The 22,089-nt window shown below is 39.3% G+C and overlaps 1 protein-coding gene across 1 annotated transcript in view; it reads left to right on the forward strand.

The window, feature by feature from the left end:
- PKHD1 (PKHD1 ciliary IPT domain containing fibrocystin/polyductin) overlaps positions 1–22,089 on the forward strand; it is a 364,705-nt gene that overhangs the window by 252,182 nt on the left and 90,434 nt on the right. Inside the window, exons 49-51 of the mRNA XM_037727929.1 lie at positions 2,161–2,356; positions 13,508–13,573; positions 18,351–18,479. Of these exons, the coding sequence (XP_037583857.1) occupies positions 2,161–2,356; positions 13,508–13,573; positions 18,351–18,479 (391 nt within the window). The remainder of the gene's footprint in view (positions 1–2,160; positions 2,357–13,507; positions 13,574–18,350; positions 18,480–22,089) is intronic.

Raw genomic sequence — 22,089 nt, forward strand, 5'->3', positions numbered from 1 at the left:
AACTGCCTAGCCATATGCATAAAACTGAAACTGGACCCCTTTCTTATACCTTACACAAAAACCAACTCCAGATGGATTAAAGACTTACATGTAAAACCCCAAACCATAAAAACTCTAGAAGAAAACCTAGGCAATACCATTCAGGACATGAGCATGGGCAAAGATTTCATGATGAAAATGCCAAAAGCAATTGCAACAAAAGTCAAAATTGACAAATGGGATCAAATTAAACTAATGAGCTTCTGCTTAGCAAAAACAAACAAACAAACAAAAAAACTATCATCAGAGTGAATAAGCAACCTACAAAATGGAAGAAAAATTTTGCTATCTACTCATCTGACAAAAGTCTAATATCCAGAATTTACAAGGAACTTAAACATATTTACAAGAAAAAGAAAATCCCATCAAAAAATGGGCAAAGGATATAAACAGTCACTTCTCAGAAGAAGACACATACATGTCCAACATATGAAAAAAAGTTCAACATAACTGATATAACTGATCATCAGAGAAATGCAAACCAAAACCACAATGAGATACCATCTCATGTTAGTCAGAATGGCAATTATTAAAAAGTCAGGAAACAATAGATTGTTGGCGAGGCTGTAGAGAAATAGGAATGCTTTTACACTGCTGGGGGGAATGTAAATTAATTGAACCATTGTGGAAGATAGTGTGGCGTTTACTTAAGGATCTAGTACCAGAAATACCATTTGACCCAGCAATCCCATTACTGGGTATATACCCAAAGGATTATAAATCATTATACTGTAAAGACACATGCACATGTATGTTTATTTCAGCACTATTTATGATAACAAAGACATGGAACCAACCCAAATGTGCATCAATGATAGACTGGATAAAGAAAATGTGGTACAGCTACATCATGGAATACTATGCAGTCATAAAAAGGAATGAGAGCATGTCCTTTGCAGAGACATGGATAAAGCTGGAAGCCATTATCCTCAGAAAACTAACACAGGAACAGAAAACCAAACAAATCATGTTCTCATTCATAAGAGGGAATTGAACATTGAGAACGCATAGACACAGAGGGGAACAACACACAACAGGGCCTGGTGGGGGATAGGAGGTGAGGGGAGGGAACTTAGAGGATGGGACAATAGGTGCAGCAAACCACCATGGTACACATGTACCTATGTAACAAACTTGCACGTTTTGCACACATATCCTGTTTTTTTTCTTTAGAAGAAATAAAAAAAATTAAAAGAAATGGCCACCTGGAAAGTGGGTACATTTTTCCATATTTTTAAACAGCAATCCAGTGGAATTCCCTAAGCTGCTTTTCATGCTTTTAACATATATATTTCTTCCTATCTCATCATACATATTCCCCCTAACAGCCATGAGAGTGTATCTTAGGGAGACAGCCGTGCCATGGTTATGAGGAATTCAGAACAGAATTGCTTTTGATCTTCTCACCATGCTTTCAGAAAGGATGCACACTTCTCTTTCCTTGCTTGAGATTCCTGTGAGAGCATTCTGGAGAATTTTCATGCAGTGAGAACAGTAGGATGTGCCTCTGGAGGTGGATACCCTAGGTTTATGTCCTGACACAGCACTCTTCTGCTTTGTGATATGGGGCAAGCTACTGAACCTCAGCTGTAAAATGAGACAGTAAGAGTAACAGTTGGGGTGGGGACTGTTTCAAGGACTGAATGACTGGAATGAGTAGTGCCTGATTGCATAGTAAATGCTGCAACATTGTTATCTATTATTGTGATAAATGGATGACAGGCCTATCACTGCCTGCCTCTTCAAGTCATGGGAAAAACTGGAAAGGCATTCTAGACCTGGCCTTGTCTCTTCTAGCTGTTTGACTTGAGGCAAGTCAGTTTACATGTCTTGGCCTTGGTTTTCTCCTCCGTTATTGAGATTGCGAAACAAGATGAACATTATGACATCTTTCAGTCTTCATAGTCTGATTTCGCCACTCTAGTTATGAATTTTTTACGACATAGATTTAAGTCGGCCCATTTCCCACAAGAAAAGTACAGTCTGGGTCTGACTGCATGATTTCTAAACTGCCCCATTTGCGTTCTCTGTGGTTGTTTTGACAGGGGGGTGTGGTGGAGTCGGTGGAATGGGGGGGTTCCTTAATAAATGAGCACTATTGCATTTTTCTTTCACTTCCAGTACTCAGCAACCTTTGACAACTTTGCTCCTGGTAATTACCTATGGCTGGTGCACACAGATTTGCCGCCCTACCCTGACATCCTCCTAAAATGTGGGAGTCGAGTGGGTCTGTCTCTTCCATTTCTTCCATCACCAGCTCAGAACCAAGGCTGTGACTGGTTCTTCAGTAGCCAGTTGAGGCAACTCACCTATCTGGGTAAGTATCCAATTGGATGAATGTTTTGGGAGCACATAGTCAGAAGTTGCCAATCACCCTTGAATTCCAGACATTTGTGCTGTGAGGTATTGAGGATCTGAGCTGTGTGTTACAGTTGAATGAGTGTGCTCTGAAGTCCGACTGCCTGGGTCTCAATCCCAGCTCCAACACTCACCAGCTGGCATACACAGAGTCTCTCTAAGTCTCAGCCTCCTCCTGTATAGAGAAGTATGACCATAGGGCCTACCTCAAAGGATAGGAAATTTAATAAAGAATAACATGTAAATGTCTTGAGCAGAGAGTCTAGCCCACAAAACATGCTTACTAGATATTGGTAGTTATTATTAATAATATCTTTAATTTATGTTAGGGCATGTCATACTGGTTTGTAGTGAAACAACTGCACATGTAACCTGGATGTTGTGCTTTAGTCCAGGAGTTTGACACCAGCCAGGGCAGCAAAGCAAAACCCCATCCCTACAAAAAACAAACAAACAAAAGCTAGGCATGGTGGCACATGCTTATGTCTCAGTTACTTAGGCAGCTGAGGTGGGAGGATAGCTTGACCCCAGGAGGTTGAGCCTGCAGTGATCCATGAGCATTCCATTGCAGTTCAGCCTGGGCAACAGACCGAGACCCCATCTCAAAAATAAAAAGAAAAAAATGCTTCACCGATTATGACTATTGATATGAGGAACAGTAGAGAGTGCAAGGTAGAGGGTGTCAATGCAGAGAGAGGCTGAATTGAGACTGAAGTTTATGTTGAAGGCAAGAAGAAAAACCTTTGATGAAAATCTGAGGTCAGGAAGGTGAGTAGTATGGAGGGCCGATATGAACACCAGGGGTGGACCATGTCTGTTTACGTCAAGATTAGCATGAGGATGAAGGAATCAGGAACCCTACCGTGACTGCAGAATCAGAGGTTAAAGGTTTTTCTTATCTTCTTACTGTGCATGTTTCACAGGATCCCAGTGTGAGAGTTAGGACTATCCACTTCATTTGATGTCCTGGAGTTTATTTCATGTTCCTTTTCTATACCATGTCAGCACTGGTCACTCTGAGCACCCTGGTACCTACTTGTTCCAATCTCAGCTCACTGTGAGGCCATTTCCTACAGTTGTGTGTAAAAAGGAGAATCTGGCTAAGTAGATCTTCAGAATGACAATTTTGTTATAAATTGCTCTTAGTAGATCCTGGTCAAATTCAGGGGATCTTATTAGCATAACAAGTTCTAGCCTCTGCCATGAATCCAAGGTGGCCATGGCTTTAGAAGGTGAGGCAATGGTCCTGAGTCCGTTCCTTGCCTCTCTCACTTGTGCCTAACCATAAGACAAGTGAGTCTGACCTACAGGCTAGCTCCAGAACTGTTAAATTTTAATAGCATCAGAGAGGAGAGTCTGCTGCTTCCTTGGTATTTTTTTTTTTAATGTCTTTGTCAAAAGGATTGTTGTATATTTTATTGGTACTGAATTGTACCATTCAAATTTTATTTCTGATTTGATGCATTCATAAATGTAACCTAAAACTATACAAGCTTAGAATGGACAGAGATTCCTGAGATTGTTTTACCACTTCAGCCAATACAGTCATAAATAAGAGTAAATAGTTGCCATTAGCTTTATGGCTATTCAATTGATATGTATTCTGGAACAAAATTTTAATTTCAATTGCTCTCTTTCCATTACTTAGCCTGCTTCCAAAGAGGCTGTCTTGTCCACAGGTCATATTCTGTTCATGAACCTCAAGATTATTTGAATACTCAAATAAGCTAAACATAATAAAAACCATTTATGATACAAAGAAAAAAATCAAATCATGACGCTATAGATTTTCTTCCCTTCTGATAACATTATTAATTGAATTAATAGCAAGTTAACGCTATTATATACACATATGGTGTAAGTGCACATCTGTGTAAATAGCTATGTACATGTTTGCTTATATGTACATGTACATCTGTATCTGTGCATATGTATGATGCAAATGAATGTCTTAATATAAAACACTTCTATTAGGTAAATAACATTTATTTTTTAAAAATTATTTGTATTGGAATATCCTAGTATCTCCTCCTTCGAATATGAGTTGGAAAAGAAATAAGAAGTCGCAGAAGATTTGTTGAATGTTTGATAAACTTGGAGAACTCTTGCTTCTTGAAGGGATTCCCAGCAGAAGCTTTTACGATCATTGGTGCCACCTTTATCCTCTGAGTTTACGGAGTAGATAGCTGACATGATCCACTTCTATTCTCATTTCTGGGCTGTCACAGTGACGGTATGAGGACTCAGGAGGAACTGAGGCTCACCCTGCTCCTCCATGGCAGTGCACCACATGGCTAATACCAGGTTGTGCAAATTTAGCTGTAATTTTGGGTATTATCTGTATAAAGTTTATAAGATCTATAGCAAGGTGGTGATTAGACTTCCACATTTTCCATGTATCTGCCTGCATTTCCCAGGGCCATAATGGTAGTTGCTGTTGCTGGTACCCAAGCAAGAGTACAAGGAGTAGAGTTGCAGTTCTGTGCCATGCGTTTTGCATATTGATTACATTGTTACTTTCACTTAACTGTCTTTTTCAGACCACTTTCCCTTACAGAACCATGATTTAGATAATTTACATAAAACACACAGTCTATGCAGATAGTGAAAGTTAAGACCACATAGTCTATGTGGGCATATTCCTGGGATGAAAAACATGAGAATGTGGTGTATACAGAAGTTTATTTTATTGTAGGGAAGCTGCTTGATCTCTTTCAGGGCCACAGAATTCCATACTAGATTTTTTGGGGTGTGTGTGGTTCCTTTTTTTGGCTGGCATTTCATTGAGAGTACTGCTTCACTGACAGTTGGCTGAATTTCATTCACTGGTTGACCACTTCTAAGTGGGCCATCTTTTGTATTGTTTTACCACATCCTCCAGGATAGGAAGTTCTAGAAAAATCACAATTATCTTCATTTCCTCTCTGGCTGCTGCATGCGTGATTTAAGATACCTGACTCATCTTAGACCCAGCTGAGAGTGGAAAAAACCTGAACCCAGGCATTCTAGCTCCTGGCTGTGGATCTGTCCACTAGAGTGTGCTGCCCACTAAATAATCTTGGATCACTGACCAGAAAGGATGGTGGGGGTGCTAGGCAGGGTTGTGGGAGAACACGTCTCATGGATCCCCAGTGACAAAGAAAAAAATCCTACACATACAATATGTTTTGACCCTTGCATTTTTCTTTTCTACCAAGGCAAGTTTTGTCTTTGTTCAGCAAACAGTTTCATGGAGTGCAGTTTTTTTGGAAAGCTCATGGCCAGAGCTTGGGGCTTAGGGTTTTAATCAGTGGCTGGCTGGTTATTTTACCTGGGGCATGGTGTTATAATTGCTCCATGCCTCAATGGCTTTATTTACACAGCAAGGTTAAGAATACTTACTTGTCTTTTGGAACTGTGGCACAAAACACCCAAACATATTCAAGGGTGGTTAGTATGCTATGTTACTTTGTAAACATTTTCCTGATAGATTCTTTCTCTAGAATTTTTCTTTCTTTATAGAAAATTAACAATATCATGTGTCATAAACTCAGTGTATATGTTATAACCTTTTTGAAAGGGTCTCCCTCTATTTTATTACATTTTTGTGAGACAACTAAGATTCACAATAATATGACATATATGATATATTGTTCCCGTGATTGAAATCTGATGCCACTTAAGCAATTGTTAGCCACAGAATAAGATAACCTCGCTTGTTTAAAAATACCTGTTAGGGAGATTAGTTCACGTTGCCTTTCTAAAGCCACTGAGAATTTTGCCCAAGGAGCTACTTACAAAACAGACCACAAGTAAAGTACTTATGTGCACTATCGTTTGTGTTAGGACCCCACAGGGGCAATATTCGATGTGATAAACCATTATGAATATGATGAACTATTATTGCGTGTCCCTACCGTAGCTTCTATGCCATGCTTGGGAATGGGTATGACTGTATAACAAGTGTTCTTTTATATTTGCAAAGTTGGGAGAAAAATCCAGCAAGCCCATTTTTCCCATCACGCGATTTGATGCACTGACTGCTCATGTCTCTGCCTTACAAAGCCAGTTTCCCACTGCCTCTTTCCCTGCTGTTTTTTTCCAAGGATGTTTCAGTTCATGGTGAACTATTTTTATTTTTTAGTTACATTAACGCTATGAAATAATTAGTCAGCTAATTAATCTGGTTTACAAGCTTTGTAGGATTCTTCAGCTGTCAGTCAGGCCCAGGCCTGAGGCCTACATCAAGTCTCAGCTCTCTTGCCCATGTGATTCCCGTTGCCATGGCTACTGGCTACATCTGCTGACACCCCACTCTCTATTTATTGCTTAATTAAGAATTTCACGCTTAGCCCTTATCTGCCGCTAAGAACAAGCGCACACTGTTAAGAAATTCCAAATTTAGGCCCAGGCACAAGGAAAGCCTTTCTTATGGGCTTGGCTGTATGGAGCCTCTCTAACGATCCTCTCGGCATCCCAGCCGCCACCCTTCAATCAAAAATCATTAAATGGGGCAGAGATAATGAGCATGTAGCATATCAAAAGAAGGATGTTTGCTTGGTCCAAAGGAGAAAAAGCTGCTCAGCCCCATGCTCAGCTCCACTTCAAAGGGAGATGAGACCTCTCAACACTGAGGCCTGATAATGCCTCATTTGTTCTTGGCTTGACTTATGCAAAAGGTCTGGTATGTCAGAGTCCAATCTCACAGACGTGGGTTTCCCCCACCTCTTGCCTCCACCTCCACCAGCCCCTTCCCTGGCCTTCCGCTTGCTCCTGTGTCAGCACTTAGGCAGCTGGGTCCCCCAAAACATCAGAGGGAGCGTATAATCACTGACTCTCCTCTCACAATGGCCACTTGTAGGGGGGTGGCCAGGAGGAGGTCTTCATCACAATAGGAACACAATTATTGCAGCTGCTAGGGAGGGCTATGCTTCTTCCTGTAGAAATAGAATAGGACTTGCCCGAAACAGGAGGAGAAGATTGAGGGGAGGCAGAGGGGAGGTTGAGAGGGGTGGAGAAAACAATCTTGAGTTGATTATTCATAATCTGACTCTTGGAAGCCCGATGCAGAGTCAGTGGGGTTCCAGCAGCTGCTCGCACACAGCCTTCTTCTAATAATTGTACATTCTGTCAGGGGTCAACTTACTTTTGACCCTGTCCTTTTATATTGGTAAAAGGCTCTTTAGGGCAAACTGTTGGGTTGTGGCAGCGTGCATTAAACACTCACAGCCCCTTCCCCTTGCTGGATCCCCCTCCTGACCAGCAGCCGGTGATAAATTCATATCAGATGCTGCGCCATTCACAGTTGCCCTCCCGAGTTCACACAGCCCCCACTCATGCTGCAGAGATGCAGCCGAGCTGGGACATTGTGTGAGGCGGCAGCTGAGAAGGTCTGCCTGTGAAGCTCAGAGACTCCTGCGGCACCACCACCTTCTGATCTGAAAAAAGGACTTGCCTAGCCAGGCTGGCCAAAACGTGTGTCCAAATGTCCTCCTCACCACAAATAAAGGGCAAGAGGGCTGTACGTGGAAAGGCAGATGGACTTCATTGTGTGTGCCAAGTTGCCTAGAAGAACTCAGGTCTCATCACGCAGATGGGTGTTAACTTGGGAGCTCTTAAAACTCAGGAATGCTTTCCTGGGTTTGAGGCTAGGCTCCTGATCCTGTCTAGCACTGCCCAGATTTCCTTTCCTCAGTGCAATGAGGGCCCTGGAGCCAAGCAGGCTGCTTGCATCGATATTCTCTTCTTCAGCTGGTCTAGAAGACTCCCTGCAAATCCTGGAGAAAGAATTATTTTACGATCTAAGGAGGATAGAGGCGTCAACTGGCTCCCCTGATCTCTTGGGGAAGATTTTGTAGGCAGAGCAGAATCAGAATCTTTTTGCAACTCTGCAGCCATTCCCATGCTGAGGCCCTCTAAGGCAATCCATAGCATTCTAGTTAATAAATTAATTTACATTCTTATAGAAAACTCATTCCCAAAGATCCCCAAGGATTTTTACCAGTAATGTAGAGAATTGACTTCAGGAAATATACTAACTTTTATGGCAAAAATATAGATAACAGAACAGGGGCTGAAGATGTGTAAGGGGATTTTGCCTCTTGGTTGGAAACAACTTTTCCAAAGGAAAAGGAAGGAAGAGAGGGAGAAAAGGAAGGAAGGAAGGAAAGGAGGATGGATGAAAGGAAGGGAGGGAGGGAGGGAAGGAGAAAAGGAGGAAAAGAAGGAAGGAGGGAAAGGAAAGGAAAGGAAAAGAAAGGAGAAATGAAAGGGAAGGAAACTTAGAATCAAATACATCTTTTAGGAATCACTCACATTAAGGAGTTAATTCTCAACAATGCTGAGTTGCTAGCCTTGATTCACATAGGTCATAGGTGTTACAACCAGTATCCAAACAGCTTTTCTGACTCTAGGTTCAATGCTTTTTCTAGTATGCCATCTTTACTTATTTTAAATCAGAGCTTACATATCTAACCTTATAAACCAACTCTTCTTCCTTCAATTTATAAGAAAAAACAATACTTAGTTAACACTGTAATCCTGAACTTTAGATATTTTAGTACCATTTTCATAATTTTGTCATGTCTTTATCTTTTGTCTGATTATTTAATATTTTTCTTAAATCAATTTCTATACTGTCTAACTTTTAAAATCTAACCTTTCTTATTAATATCCATGAAGTCATGGGCTTAATATGAGTTATTTTTTCTAAAATACATTACAATTTATAGATACTAAAATGGAACTTTTTATGCCTCTGAAATAACCGCTGTGTATTTTACATCTTGGGAATATGATGTGGTCTGAAAGGGTTTGGTATAATTGATGAAAAGTAAGAATTGTGAAATAAGGTTCTTTTCCAGCTGGGTCTCGCTCTTCACTTGCTCCTGAGAACAAACAATATTTTGAGAGTATAGTATGAGAAAATTTGTTTAGTTCCTTACATTTGTGTTTTTTAAGGTTGCCTCGTGAGTAAACAGCTGAAATGCTCATCCCCAGGACCTTCCTGAGAGGTTCGGGCTCTGTAGGTCCATGGCAGGGTCTGGGAAATCACAAATACCTCCATAGAAGGATGACAAACATTGCTCTGAGTCAGAATAACAATTGTTATTGTTCTCTGAGCTAATTAAGAAGGTTTAATTGAGCTAACTTTCAGGATTTCGGCTAAGGCAGACATATCTGTTGGTGTCTTGATCAAGTTCTTTTTCTTTTGTCCTTAAAAAAATTTACTGTTTCATAAATGAATGATACTGGGATAATAGAAGACTCAGAGGTAATAACAGGATTTTCGTATACTATTTCTGTGAAGGCCTTTAAAGGACCATGCTTTACGAGGGCCAAGTTGCCTTCCACGGCTGTCTCTGAGGCTGAAATCAGACAGGAGTGTGGTTCTGTAAATCAAGCTTTAGCTGCCATGTACTAACTGACAGGCAAGCCTTCTCTGTGACTAAGACAAAGAGGTCAGCTTCTGGGGAATGAGGTCAAGTTCACTGAGCAGGACAGGAGAAACAGCAGGAGTATGCAGATTTGTGAGTCACGACAGGGAAAAGATGTGGAGGAAACAGAGGAGGTAACAGAGAGGATGTGGATGAATTAGGCGAAAATGCAGAGAGCCAACAGCTGGCTCAGGAAGACAGAGCTGGAGCTCTTGGGTCCAGGGCAGACAGAGACAGAAAGAGAAGTCTTGAGTCAGGGTGGGATTGCATGACATTTGCACATACCAATTGCAGTTGCTATTTTATGCTCTCTCACTCTGTAGTCAGTGGCTGATGCACTAGATAAGTGTGGCCTGAGTGAGAGGTGCTAATATGTGCATAAACTAAAACAACAAAGCGAGAATGAGAATATGAATGAAAGAGTAAAATAGGGAAGGAGTCTATAACCTACTAAGATTCCATGTGTTTTTTATTTTTAAATAAATGGTTGCTTATTTATCCCTCTAAAATTTTAAGAGAGAATTAGGCCTGCTTAGGGAGATAATTACTTAATTTTTTCTCTTTCCTAGAGCCTTAAGTGAGGACAGAATTTGTCAGACACAACTCATTACTCTGGTAGGCCCTAGTATCACATATACTTTAGTCACTCTCTTTTCTCTTACCAGGAGCCATTTTCTTAGCACATTTTCCTCTTCATCCTAGATGTCTGTGTTTACTTCAAGTTTTGATCATATAGCATGCGTCAGAAAAAATTGGCAATAATTGGCCCGAAGACTTTTTTTTTTTCTTTTTGAGCATCAGATCTTCTTACAATCTGGGAAGGATCAACTACAATGGGGTTCCATTTATAAACATGGAAGATTAACCATTCTCATGTTACAAATACAAAATCAGAAATCATAAGCACTGAGAAAACATATGTACAATATCACAGCTTGTGTAAGGCTTTTAAACTCTTCCCAAGTCAATACCTTCATTCTCAAATGATTTTCATCTCTCTTTGTATTTATTCAAATTGGAAATGACACTTCACATTTACAGTTCTTTATAGAGTCGACACACTTAACAAACTTTAGCAGATCTGGTTTAGTTGCTTACAACTCTGTAATACTACAGCTCATCATGATTAGGTACAGCTGTGAAAAGAGTAGAAAGTAAAAGCATATTTCTTGAGCCTTGTTGACTGGCACGTGGAATCATGAGCATGCCACCATGACAGTATGGATAATAGTTAACATTTATTGTTCATGATGTGCCAGGCACTGTGCTAAGCATGTGCCATGAATTAGTCTACCTTTTCTATCCAATAGCTCTATGAGATAGACGGTATGATTATTCCTGCTTTTAGATGAAATGAGTGAGGTTTAGAAATGGCAAATAACTTGTCTGTGGCCCATGTGTAGGAACCAGAAAAGCCAGCACTCAGATCCAGGCTGTTGGGCTTCAGCACCTACATTCTTCCCACCTTTCACTGTTGTCTCTCATGACCATGACTGGGAAGAGATAGCCCTCTGACCCTTACTCATCTGCCCCCAAAGGGACTTGGGGCATGTAGAGGTAGTGGTATTGGAAATCAGACTTCTAATTTCTCCTGCTTTTGTTATCTTTTCTCTGTCTGCTCTGATACTGAAACTACTTCTCTTCACTGACTGGCATTCACACACTCAGTGTTTATGAAGTGAGCAATAGATTTTCAACATACTTTTTAGTTTTGTCTGGTTTGGGAGGGGGTTATCCTGGAGATGGGGACCATTGTGCATGTGTAGAGGTTTAAGAAAGTCAATCACCACTCAGCCCGGAAGCCACTGGTGCAATGTAGTAGAAAGAGCTACAGATACAAGATTAAACCTAGGATTTCTAAATTGGTCCATGAAAATGAAATATCTATATTTCTAGCCATATCTGATAGCATAAGATGCATGAGAAAAGTCTTTCTCTCAAAAAATTTGAAGACAAAGCTAATTATTGATGTAACCTTAAATTATCAGTTGGTGCTCAATAAATATTTATTAAATTGAGAACAAGTTTGGGATGAATATCACAGGATGGACTTAGAAGTGCTTTTCAACTTTAGAAGATGCACAGATCAATGTGAACAGAAGTGGATGAGTTAGATCATATTTAAAAAACAGACCTTGACTGGTGGCTTTATTATTAGTATTAAGGCAGAAAGATGGGTGAAATAAGCAACAGAGTGAAGGAACAATTTAAGCAAAGTCTTGGAAGTGGTGATAAAGGTAGAACATTTCAAGAGCATCCTGTCATTGCACTTGTTCTCAAGATGTGGCAGTGTAAGGAGAAGGACACAAACTAGTGTTTTATATCCTTAGAAAAACTTTAAAATGAGAAGATGACCAAAATAAGATTAGAAGAATTGAAGAGGTCTCATCACGAATCTCTTTGGGGATCATATTCTTTGTAATATTCTGAAGTTTATGTTTTATTTTTTTCCTGTTTTAGTTTTTTTTCAAGACAGAGGCTTGCTCTGTCACCCAGGCTGAAATGCAGTGGTGTGATCTTGGCTCACTGCAACCTCCACACCAGAGGGTTCAAGCAATTCTCCTGCCTCAGCTTGCCTAGTAGCTGGGATTACAGGTGCGCACCACTATGCCCAACTAATTTTTGTATTTTTAGTAAAGATGGGCTTCACCGTGTTGGTCAGGCTGGTCTCAAACTCCTGATCTCAAGTGATCCACCCACCTCAGCCTCCCAAAGTGCTGGGATTACAGGCATGAGCCACAGTGCCCGGCTGCTTATGTTTTATAATTAGAAAGCATGATCCTGTTTATTTCATCTATGATGGAGGAAAGGGTTTGGGGTTCCGGGAGAACAAAAGTGGAGAGTATGAGTTTGACCAAGTCTTTGAGGATGCAGCCTTGAGCAACACGGGGCCCTCCAGTGGTGGGAGGTGTGGCTCATGCAACAAACGATAAGGCAGAAAGGTAATTAACCAATAAGAGACAAGGTGTGACCAAAAAATGGAGTGTGCGCACCTGATTACTAATTAATCAGGCGTGAGAGCACCTTGTAGATGCATTCACTATTTAATTATAGCAGCCTCTCTTGGCAAAGGAGCATATGTTCCCAGCTTAATCTACTGGTTTATACTGACATCAAATTGTCATTATCAGAAAGAATCAGGCCTTTTGATTATTTCCACTAATTTATTGAACACTTAAAATTAATGAACCCCAGGCCTTTTAAATGTGCTCAGTTGGCTTAGAAGATGGGAGGAGGATGGGGGTGGGGAAAAGCCTTCATTAAAAGGACAATTTGTTTGGATAAAGGTAAAGCAAATACATTTCATGGATGATCTGAACTCTATTGGTGAATTCTAAGAGCTGAGCCTACAAAATGATAGAGAGAAAATAGGATTTGAGGTGTATGCTCTGCTGGACACCACTGGCCTCAACAGCACATATGGCTAAAGGTTTTGTTTCTGTTTTTGTTTTTTCTAATTATTTATGCGCCAATTCTCTTGGAGACCTCATTGCAATTAAGTTTAATCAAATGAAAATGATCAAAGTCAAATGTTGGAAATCAGTTGTTAGATTAACTAACAAGGATTTCATTTTTTTTGTTTTGAAAATTTAGGTAACTAGAATTTAACCTAAATCCTTTTTTCTCACATGAGACTATCTTTAATATAAAGATGATCTTTGTATCACACGCAAGTTGTGGCTTTTGGTGTTTAGTTTCAGGTGAAGGCCGAGTTCAAGTAATTCTCCAGGTGAAGGAAGGCATGCCCCCAACTATTTCAGGTGAGTATTAACCCTCCAAATAGAAGAGGCTAATATAGCAGAATATCCTCTAGTAATTCTACAAATTCCTTCTTGTCATACTGTTAATAAACAGGCAGATATCAGTCCTAAAGCTTTTGTGTCTGATAACTCTCTATTGTATTGCCCTGTAACTAAAATATGTATCTGCATGGCAAAAAAGGATATAAAGGTGCATTTATTTTTCAAAACAATGAAAGTAAGAATTGAAACATGTAAATAAGCACATTTCATAAATTATGGACCATATGTGCACATAAGACTCCAGAACTGCAGATGGGCTATTAGGCCCCCTCCAAATGGAAAGAAAAATTCAGGGTATCTCTAAACTTTAATTGTTCCTGGTAATTTCAGGAAATCAGGGTAAACAAACCCTCCTCAAAGGTCAGATGGTTCTGTGAAATCTTTCTAACTCAAAAAACCAATTCTCAAAGACTAAATGTCTCCTAAGCACCTTCTGATGTGTTTCATTTTTTGTTTTTGTTTATCCTGTGTCAATTTAACTATGCATTTGCAGGAGGAATAAATATTTTCAAAGGCAGAAATTTCTTTTGATTTTCAGTGGCACTTTTGTGCTATGTCAGAGCAGAGCCCATGCTAACCAGAAAATGATCTCTTTTTTTCTATTTAAATTAATAGATAAATGAGGTAAGAGGACTGGACTAAAACTCTAAATGATAATCCAGATGGTTACTACTCCATTCTTATTGGACTATGAAGAATGTGATTCAAGATTGTTTTCAGAATGTTTTCTGAGCTGCCACCACACTTTGTTTTTTATGTTCCTTGTTCATCTCTCTTTGCCTTTAGGTGGTTCAAAATGCCTTGTTTATTGAATGGCTTTTATGCAAGTTGTGCCTTTTATGCAAGGGATACCATGATGGGCAAGATGGAATGGACTTTGACTTTATGGGGTCTTATGGTCTCTTGGGGATGTCAGTCAAATGACTAAGTAATCAGTTAACACAGTTCTTTTAAAGTAACTGTTATCATGGAAAAGTATAGTTGTATCTTCTCTGAAAGTTTCTAGGTTCAAATTCCCCAAGAAGAGATTTGATTGGTTGGGTCAGCCCCTATTCTGTAGAGGACATACCTGTTGGGGTAGCTCTCATGCCAGACCCACTTCTGTGGATATTGGACCTCCTATGGATGGCCATTCTGGGTTCAACCATCTGTAGTCAAGGTGGTATGTCACTCAGCACATAGTATGAAGATTTCTCTACTAAGGATTCTTTGGAAGGATGGTGTGGTGTCTAGCATTCAGAGCTTTTTAGAAGGGGTCAATTTACTTGGAGATGCTTCAATTACAACTGTCAGTTACAACTGCTGATAAATAGAAAGCCCATAATTCACAGAGTTGTGGATTTTAACAAAGGCAGGGACCTTACAGGCTATCTTATCCAGTTGTCTCATTTTACAAATGGGGATATGAAGCTCAGAGATTAAACTTAGTCATATCAATAGTCAGTCATATGAGTCTAGATAAGAACTCAGGTGTCTCAACTCAGCCCAGTGTTCCTTCTGCGATACAATGTAGCCTCTAATGTGTTTAAATTGCCTTATTGGGCATGGATTAATTTATGAGTCATATTAAAATCTAGCCAGTTTTCCTAGCTCAGATAGTTTGGGACAGAAAACTATTTCAAAACACAAAGAGTTACAGAATTAGTACAATATCATTCACTAGGAAGAAATTTTAAATAACATACTTCCAAGACATTGCCTGATTCTCACAGTATGTAGTATATGTGTTAATGCCCAAGTTTAAATATGTTTTTTTTAACGAGTAGCTCTATGTAAAACAGTAAAATGATTGCAATATCATTTTTGCCAAAAATAAGAATGAATGAACATATCTATCTGTGTTCATTCATTCATTCCACTGTTTGAATGGGTCAATCCAAGTTTGAATGAGTTAACCATCAATCTATGTGTTAATCCCTATGAGTATGTAATGCATATTCATACTAAGAGCACATATTGTCCATGGTCATATAAGAGCATCCAGATCAGCAGGTGTTCTTTTCCTAAATTTTCCCACAGACCTGTTTTTGTTCTTTTCTTTGATTTCCGATAATCAGGCAGCACTTCTCTTGTTTAGAGTTAACTAATCCCTTCCTGCGTCTTCCAAACCTTCCCCCATCAGTGAACAACTCATTGTCTTTTATAGTTAACCTTTCTTTCCTTACTTGCTTCTTATGTTCAGTGCCTCCCAATTAAAACAAAACAAATTTGTGCATACTAAATCCTCCTTTAGCAGACAGCTCTCCTGCAAACTTCTCAAAAGCCTTGTCTCCTCTTGAGGCAGAACCATGAAAACTTGGGCACATGAAAAGCAAAGATGTGGAGGACAACATTTGGCTTGTATATCAAGCTCAAGACCACCTAAAATCTTAGCTGCTTGTTGAGTGGCAAATTTTAACTAGGGGTCACCCTGACAAATACCCATACCCTACCCTCAACTGGGTATTTTGGATCTAATATTGGGAAGGAGGCGACATTGGGAGAAAACTTAGAAAGGTATTTCAGTATTGGGGTTGATGAAATATTTATAAAGCCTCTTACTGAGTGACCCTTATTCCAAGACATTGCCTTATTCCCAAGGTGTGTGGTATATTTTGCATTAATTAAATTGCCTATGGTTTCTGCTTGACCACAATCTATATACTTTTAGGTTATCCTGGGGCTGTACTTAAACCATGACTACTGAGGAATTGGGTCTGGCAGAAAAAATAACAAAGTGTTCCTCATATTTCTGACATCAGGCCCTTTCTCTTTTCACCTTAAAATCCTCTGGAGCTCTTACAGCCACCATCAGAGTTTCAAATATGGCTTCTAGGCCGATCGTGCCAAATTCATCTTCGGGCTCAGAGCTCTTTCCATCCATCTAATTCATGTTCATCCACCGCTTGCTGTATAGCTTCGTCTGGAGACCAGAAAGGTACTCCAAATTTCCTATGTCCCAGACTGCATTCATCCACTTCTATCTTAATGGGCTGGAAGCCTCTAGCCACTCCATCTTTGTTATCTTCATACTCTGGCCTCTGGTTATTTTACCAACCTTAACATTGACCTCTCTTCTAGCTATGTGGTTCAGCAACACCAAATTTCTTATCATTCTTCCACTTGACTTCCCATTTTTTGCATCGGCTCATGCTCCTCCTTCTGTCTGCAGTGCAACTCTCTTGCCATACACTCATCACAACCACCCCTTTACCCGAGTAACTTCTAAGCCTTTAAAATGCAGCTGAGATACTATCTCTCTCAGGAAGCTTCTCCTGGCAGTGTCTTACTTTCTTTCTTGATCAGGTACCCTAAAAAGAACCCCCCTCAGTGCTCGTGTAGAGTTTCTATCCTAGTACTGACATAACACTATCAGCTCCTTAGAGGCAAGGGTGGCATTTTATTCCTTTTTGTATCCCTGCTTTTTAAGGGCAGTTCTAATAGAGAAGGCGCTCACTATTTATGTTGTGAAATTAGCAAGTCATGGATGTGATCCCCTCCCTCCCCTCAAAAGAGGAGGGAGGCCTTTTCATTCTACCCTTTTGAGACAATCTCTACCCTCTGTCTCCGTGCCGGTAATCATATCCCAGGAAAGAACAGGTAGATACAATTCAGCATGGTGTTGTGCATGATATAATATTGGACAGTCCCCAGTGGAAATTATTAGATTTACATTTCAAGTATGTGGTGGTTGAAAAGAAAATGCTATTTGATCATCAAAGGCAGAATCAATAAAAACTGGTTGGAATGTATGATCTGTGTGTAAGTTGCTGCCCTGAGTTTTGAGATTATTACCCAGCCTTTAATATGTAGGGAGAGCTGTGGGAAGAACATAACCTTTGATTCAGTCATTCCATTGAGGAATGTATTTGAAGAAGATAATCAGGATTATTGAGAAATTTGCATAGAGACAGTTAACACTACATTATTTACAATTAAACAGAAAGTGGAAAGAGCTTAAATGTCATACATTAGGAATTAAGTAAATTATGGGGTTTTTAATATTGTGATATGTAGCCACTAAAATTATATTTACAAGGCACTTTAATAATATTATAAAATGCATAGGAAAATAGTCTAAGCTAAGAAAAATTAAAGCTGGATGTAAAAAATAAGAACAGGATTTTATATAATCTCAATTACGTAAAAACTCTGAGAAATTCTGGAAGGAAACAGACATATAAGGTAGTTATTGCAAGGTAGTGAGATTGTAGGCAATTATTAACTTTAGTTGCATTTTGTAAATATTTCGTGGTAAGCATGTCATATTTATTATAAGGCAAAACACAAATATATGATAACAAAAGTGGGACTCTTTTCAGAAGTGAGGAATCTAAGGATTGAATAATTACTTGCTTTTTAGCTGACAAATATTTGTACAGAAACTTACAAAATATTAAAAGGCAGCTTCTTTGGGGGTGAAAATACCACTAGCATCCTAAAATAAGAATAAAATTTGGTTGAGACCATCCCGGTCAACATGGTGAAACCCCGTCTCTACTAAAAATACAAAAAAAAATTAGCTGGGCATGGTAGCGTGTGCCTGTAATCCCAGCTACTCAGGAGGCTGAGGCAGGAGAATTGCCTGAACCCAGGAGGCGGAGGTTGCGGTGAGCTGAGATTGCACCATTGCACTCCAGCCTGGGTAACAAGAGCGAAACTGCGTCTCAGAAAGAAAGAAAAAAAAAGAATAAAATTTGGAAGTTATCACAATAAATTAGATTTTCAAAATTATTTTTGCCATTTTATTTTCTAGCTTCTACTTCTGCACCTGACTCAGCTTTAAAATGGTCCCTCCCCGAAACATGGCAAGGTGTTGAAGAAGGCTGGGGAGGACACAACAATACCATTCCAGGCCCTGGAGATGACGTTCTCATTTTACCCAGTGAGTAAAACAACCCAGGAGGTGAATCACTGACAGGCTGAACCCTGATTACGGTCAGATCTAATTATGTTTCATTTCTATTGTACAACACAGCAAAGAGTATGGAAATAAGTAGGCACTTGTTTCATTCTTCCTCTTTTTGGGGGGGTTAATGTAGGAGAGGAATTTCATGGACCAGTGAAATCCCCCAAAATTAAAATAGCATGTCTTCATTAAAAGTAGAATAGTAATTGCCCTGCTGAAAGGAGGTACAAAATCCACTAACTGGTTAATTTTATTCACACGTCAGAGAATGGATTTACAGGTTCTAGTATCCTTAAGTTTGAAAGACACAGAGGGTATGGAAGAGAACAGTTTGTTAATGCCTTCTGATTGTTTGCCTTTGTGAATTTCGACATACAGGACTGAGGAAAAATGACAAGTTCTTCAGTTGCTATGAGTTTCCAAAATTGCAAAGAAGTAGGTTAATACAAGAGAAAAATATCAATCTGTGTATCCATTCATCTCTCTGTCTAGACCTATTTTCCAGTACACACATATATTTTTAAAAAGATGATTCCTTAGACATATAGAAACACACAGCCATACTTACAAAATTCTTCTTATTTAAAAGAGAGTTTTCAAAAGTTCCAGAATATCTCCCTAGACTGAAAAGAAAATGTTTTTCATAGGATAATTATATTTTCCCCCAAAGACCTAATTACATTTATGGTTTAATTTGAACCTCTTAAGATAATAGTGAATGAGAGAAGATCCGTAATGGAAGAACATTTAACCATCTGTGAAGTAATAATAATGATAATGTCAAACATTTACTGAGAACTAACAATGTGCCAGGAACTGTTCCCCATGTACTAACTAATTTAATCCTTATAATAACTTTATGAAATAAGTAATATTATTATCCCCATTTTTACAGATAGAGAAGCAGAGGCCCAGGGCAATTAAGTCACTTGTTCAGGGTCCCACAGTTTGCAATTTGACAGAGTAAAAATTTGAACCCATGCAGTCTTATTCCCAGTCCTCATTTGAACCAATAAAGCACATTCCCTTTCTAAAATGACTTAAGAGTAAAATAAAAAAGGGTCACTGTGTTGTTTGCTTTATTTGTGTGGCAGAAGGAAGGAAGAATGAAACAAAATACACTGGCCACATTATCATTGGTGGTGTGTTTGTGTGACTGTGCCCAGAGACATGAGGGACAGGTGTGAGTGGGCTGACCAGTACAAATGTCAATTATTATTATCATCCTGCTTTCCCATCAGCCACCTCTCTTCAATGGAGGATGTAACTTTTTGAATAAACAAGCTCGTGAGTCATTCCTATATGGAAAGGAAAGATCTGTTCTGTCTCAGCCATCTCTTTGATGAATCTAGCCAACGGATTTGCCCTGGGCTATGGTTTTTCCCACTAAGCAAGCTGTTTCCCCCACCCCATGCAGGAAGCAAAAGACGCTTTTGAAGACTGCCAAGCTTTTGGTATCCTTTGGGGTTTTTATGCCAAGCAAGGAGTGATCTTGGCCATCTTGCTTGGCACTGCAGTTGACTGTGTCCACTGTGTGCCCTGGGTGCCGGGAGCCCTGGCTTTCTCCACTATCCTTCATTCCTTTGTCTGTGGTCAGCTCATAAGATTATAGAATGGGCCTGACTTCTCTGTGAGACTGCTCTTAAACAGCACAAATCAATGCTGGGTGGGGGAAAGGAGGTGGGGTACAGACGTTGGATATAAAAAGGACTTTCCAGTTGGCCTTTCAGTGTTACTGAGAGAATCAGAAAAGTTAAGATTTTAAAAACATAGTTATTGTTCATTATTTCCAGCTTTCATGTGAAAAGACAGGTGAGTGAAAAACAGATGTGTAATATATAAAAAATAAAATCCTTAGCTCTTGCCCCTCTCCTATTCTCTAATAACCCATCTTCTGTCTCCAACAAATGACCTGTGATTGATCAGCAATTGAATCCATTGTGCTATTCAGTTTCAGGTCTTATGCAGAAGCTGTTCTGCCTTGCTATTCCCTTCTGATTTGTGACAGGCCTTTGCTGATATTTTGACCTCTGATGGGTCTCTGAATTGAATCTACCTTTGCTTTTTGTGTGTGGTTTTGCCTGTTTCTGAACTCTTTACCTTTTCTGGCTCCCCTTGTTTCTTTCCTTCCTAGCTTTCTTTAAATCAAGTAAATTTGTCCACCTGACTCTGACACAAAGTAGACATTCAGTAAGCATTGTTTCAATGAAGTATGTGAACTCATTGCTCCCATTCATAATTCAATAGCAGAAATAAATCTTTGGGTTTGACAGGGTTGAGACCTACCACTGTAAGATTTTACAGTCTGTGGAAAATAGTGTCTTCTTCTTTGAACAGATTCCTAAGAATTGTGAAATGATTTTTATGATGATAGTAATGATGATGATAGTAGCAAATATAACTTGAGTGTTTGGTGTGTGACATGCACTGTAGTAAGTATTTTACAAGGATTTTTTTCATATAATTCTCCCAGCTGCTTTATAAGTAGATTCTGTTATTATTTCTGTTTTTACAGATAAAAAATCTGAGATGCAGAGAGGGTAACTTGCTTAAGTTTTATCCAGCTAGCAAGTAAAGAAGCTGGGCAGGAAATCAGACTTTAAATCAAGAGTTCCAACTCTTCATTTTATCTTTCTTTTTTCAAAAAACTTGCTGTCCATAACTGCTCTGATATATCCAAATTAGGTTACATATTATACTGAATTTACGCTTCTCTGTTTACTGTCCACATTGTTCCCTTAACTTGAAATAAAACAAAAATAAAATCAAAAACTACTATTTGTTGAGCATCTACTGTATGTCACATATGCTACTTGAGGTATTTAATCTTATCACACATGCTTGAAAAAACTGGAGATACTTCCCAAAGAGGTATGCAATTCAATGAACCATTGCATTAGAACCATTCTAATGCAATGAACCATTAGTAAAAGCATTTGCTTTGCATCTGGTAGCAAATGTAGTTGTAATTCAAATGAACACCCCTTTCCAGTTCAGTTTAGCAAATATTTACCAAACATTCACTGTGTTCAAGGAACAGTCCCAGGTGCTCATGATCTGGGAACGCAAGTACCGTACAACTGTGACCTCAAACAGTGAGGAATTTAGCTGGGTTCATAAAACACATAATGCACAATAATACAACAAATAGCTATAATAAATACTGAATGTGTTTAGACTTATAGTGTCTCTGGGGTAGAGGTGGCTTCATGGAAGGAGAGGCATTTGAAGCGAATTTTGAAAGATGGCGTAAGAATTAGAGGGGCCATTATGAGACACAAGGGCATACTGGGGATCCTTCAGGATATAAGATGAGCTGTCGACTAAGATAAACCTGGGGTTCACATTTGGCTTCTGACATTTACAACAGTGTGACTTTGGACAAGCTGTAAACCTTTCTGACCCTTATTTATAACATTAGGGCTATAATTAATATATCATAATGTTAAGAAAGATGAAATGAGATAACATCAGTGCACATGACCACAGCATAGAGTATTGGCGGTAATGGAATTACAGATGAAAGCTGTGATTTGTAATGTATCAGGTGTTCTTTTCCTTCATTTTTCCATCTGGCTGCCCCTCT

Source organism: Cebus imitator, unplaced genomic scaffold (genome assembly GCF_001604975.1).
Source record: "Cebus imitator isolate Cc_AM_T3 unplaced genomic scaffold, Cebus_imitator-1.0 Scaffold248, whole genome shotgun sequence".
Lineage (NCBI taxonomy): Eukaryota > Metazoa > Chordata > Mammalia > Primates > Cebidae > Cebus > Cebus imitator.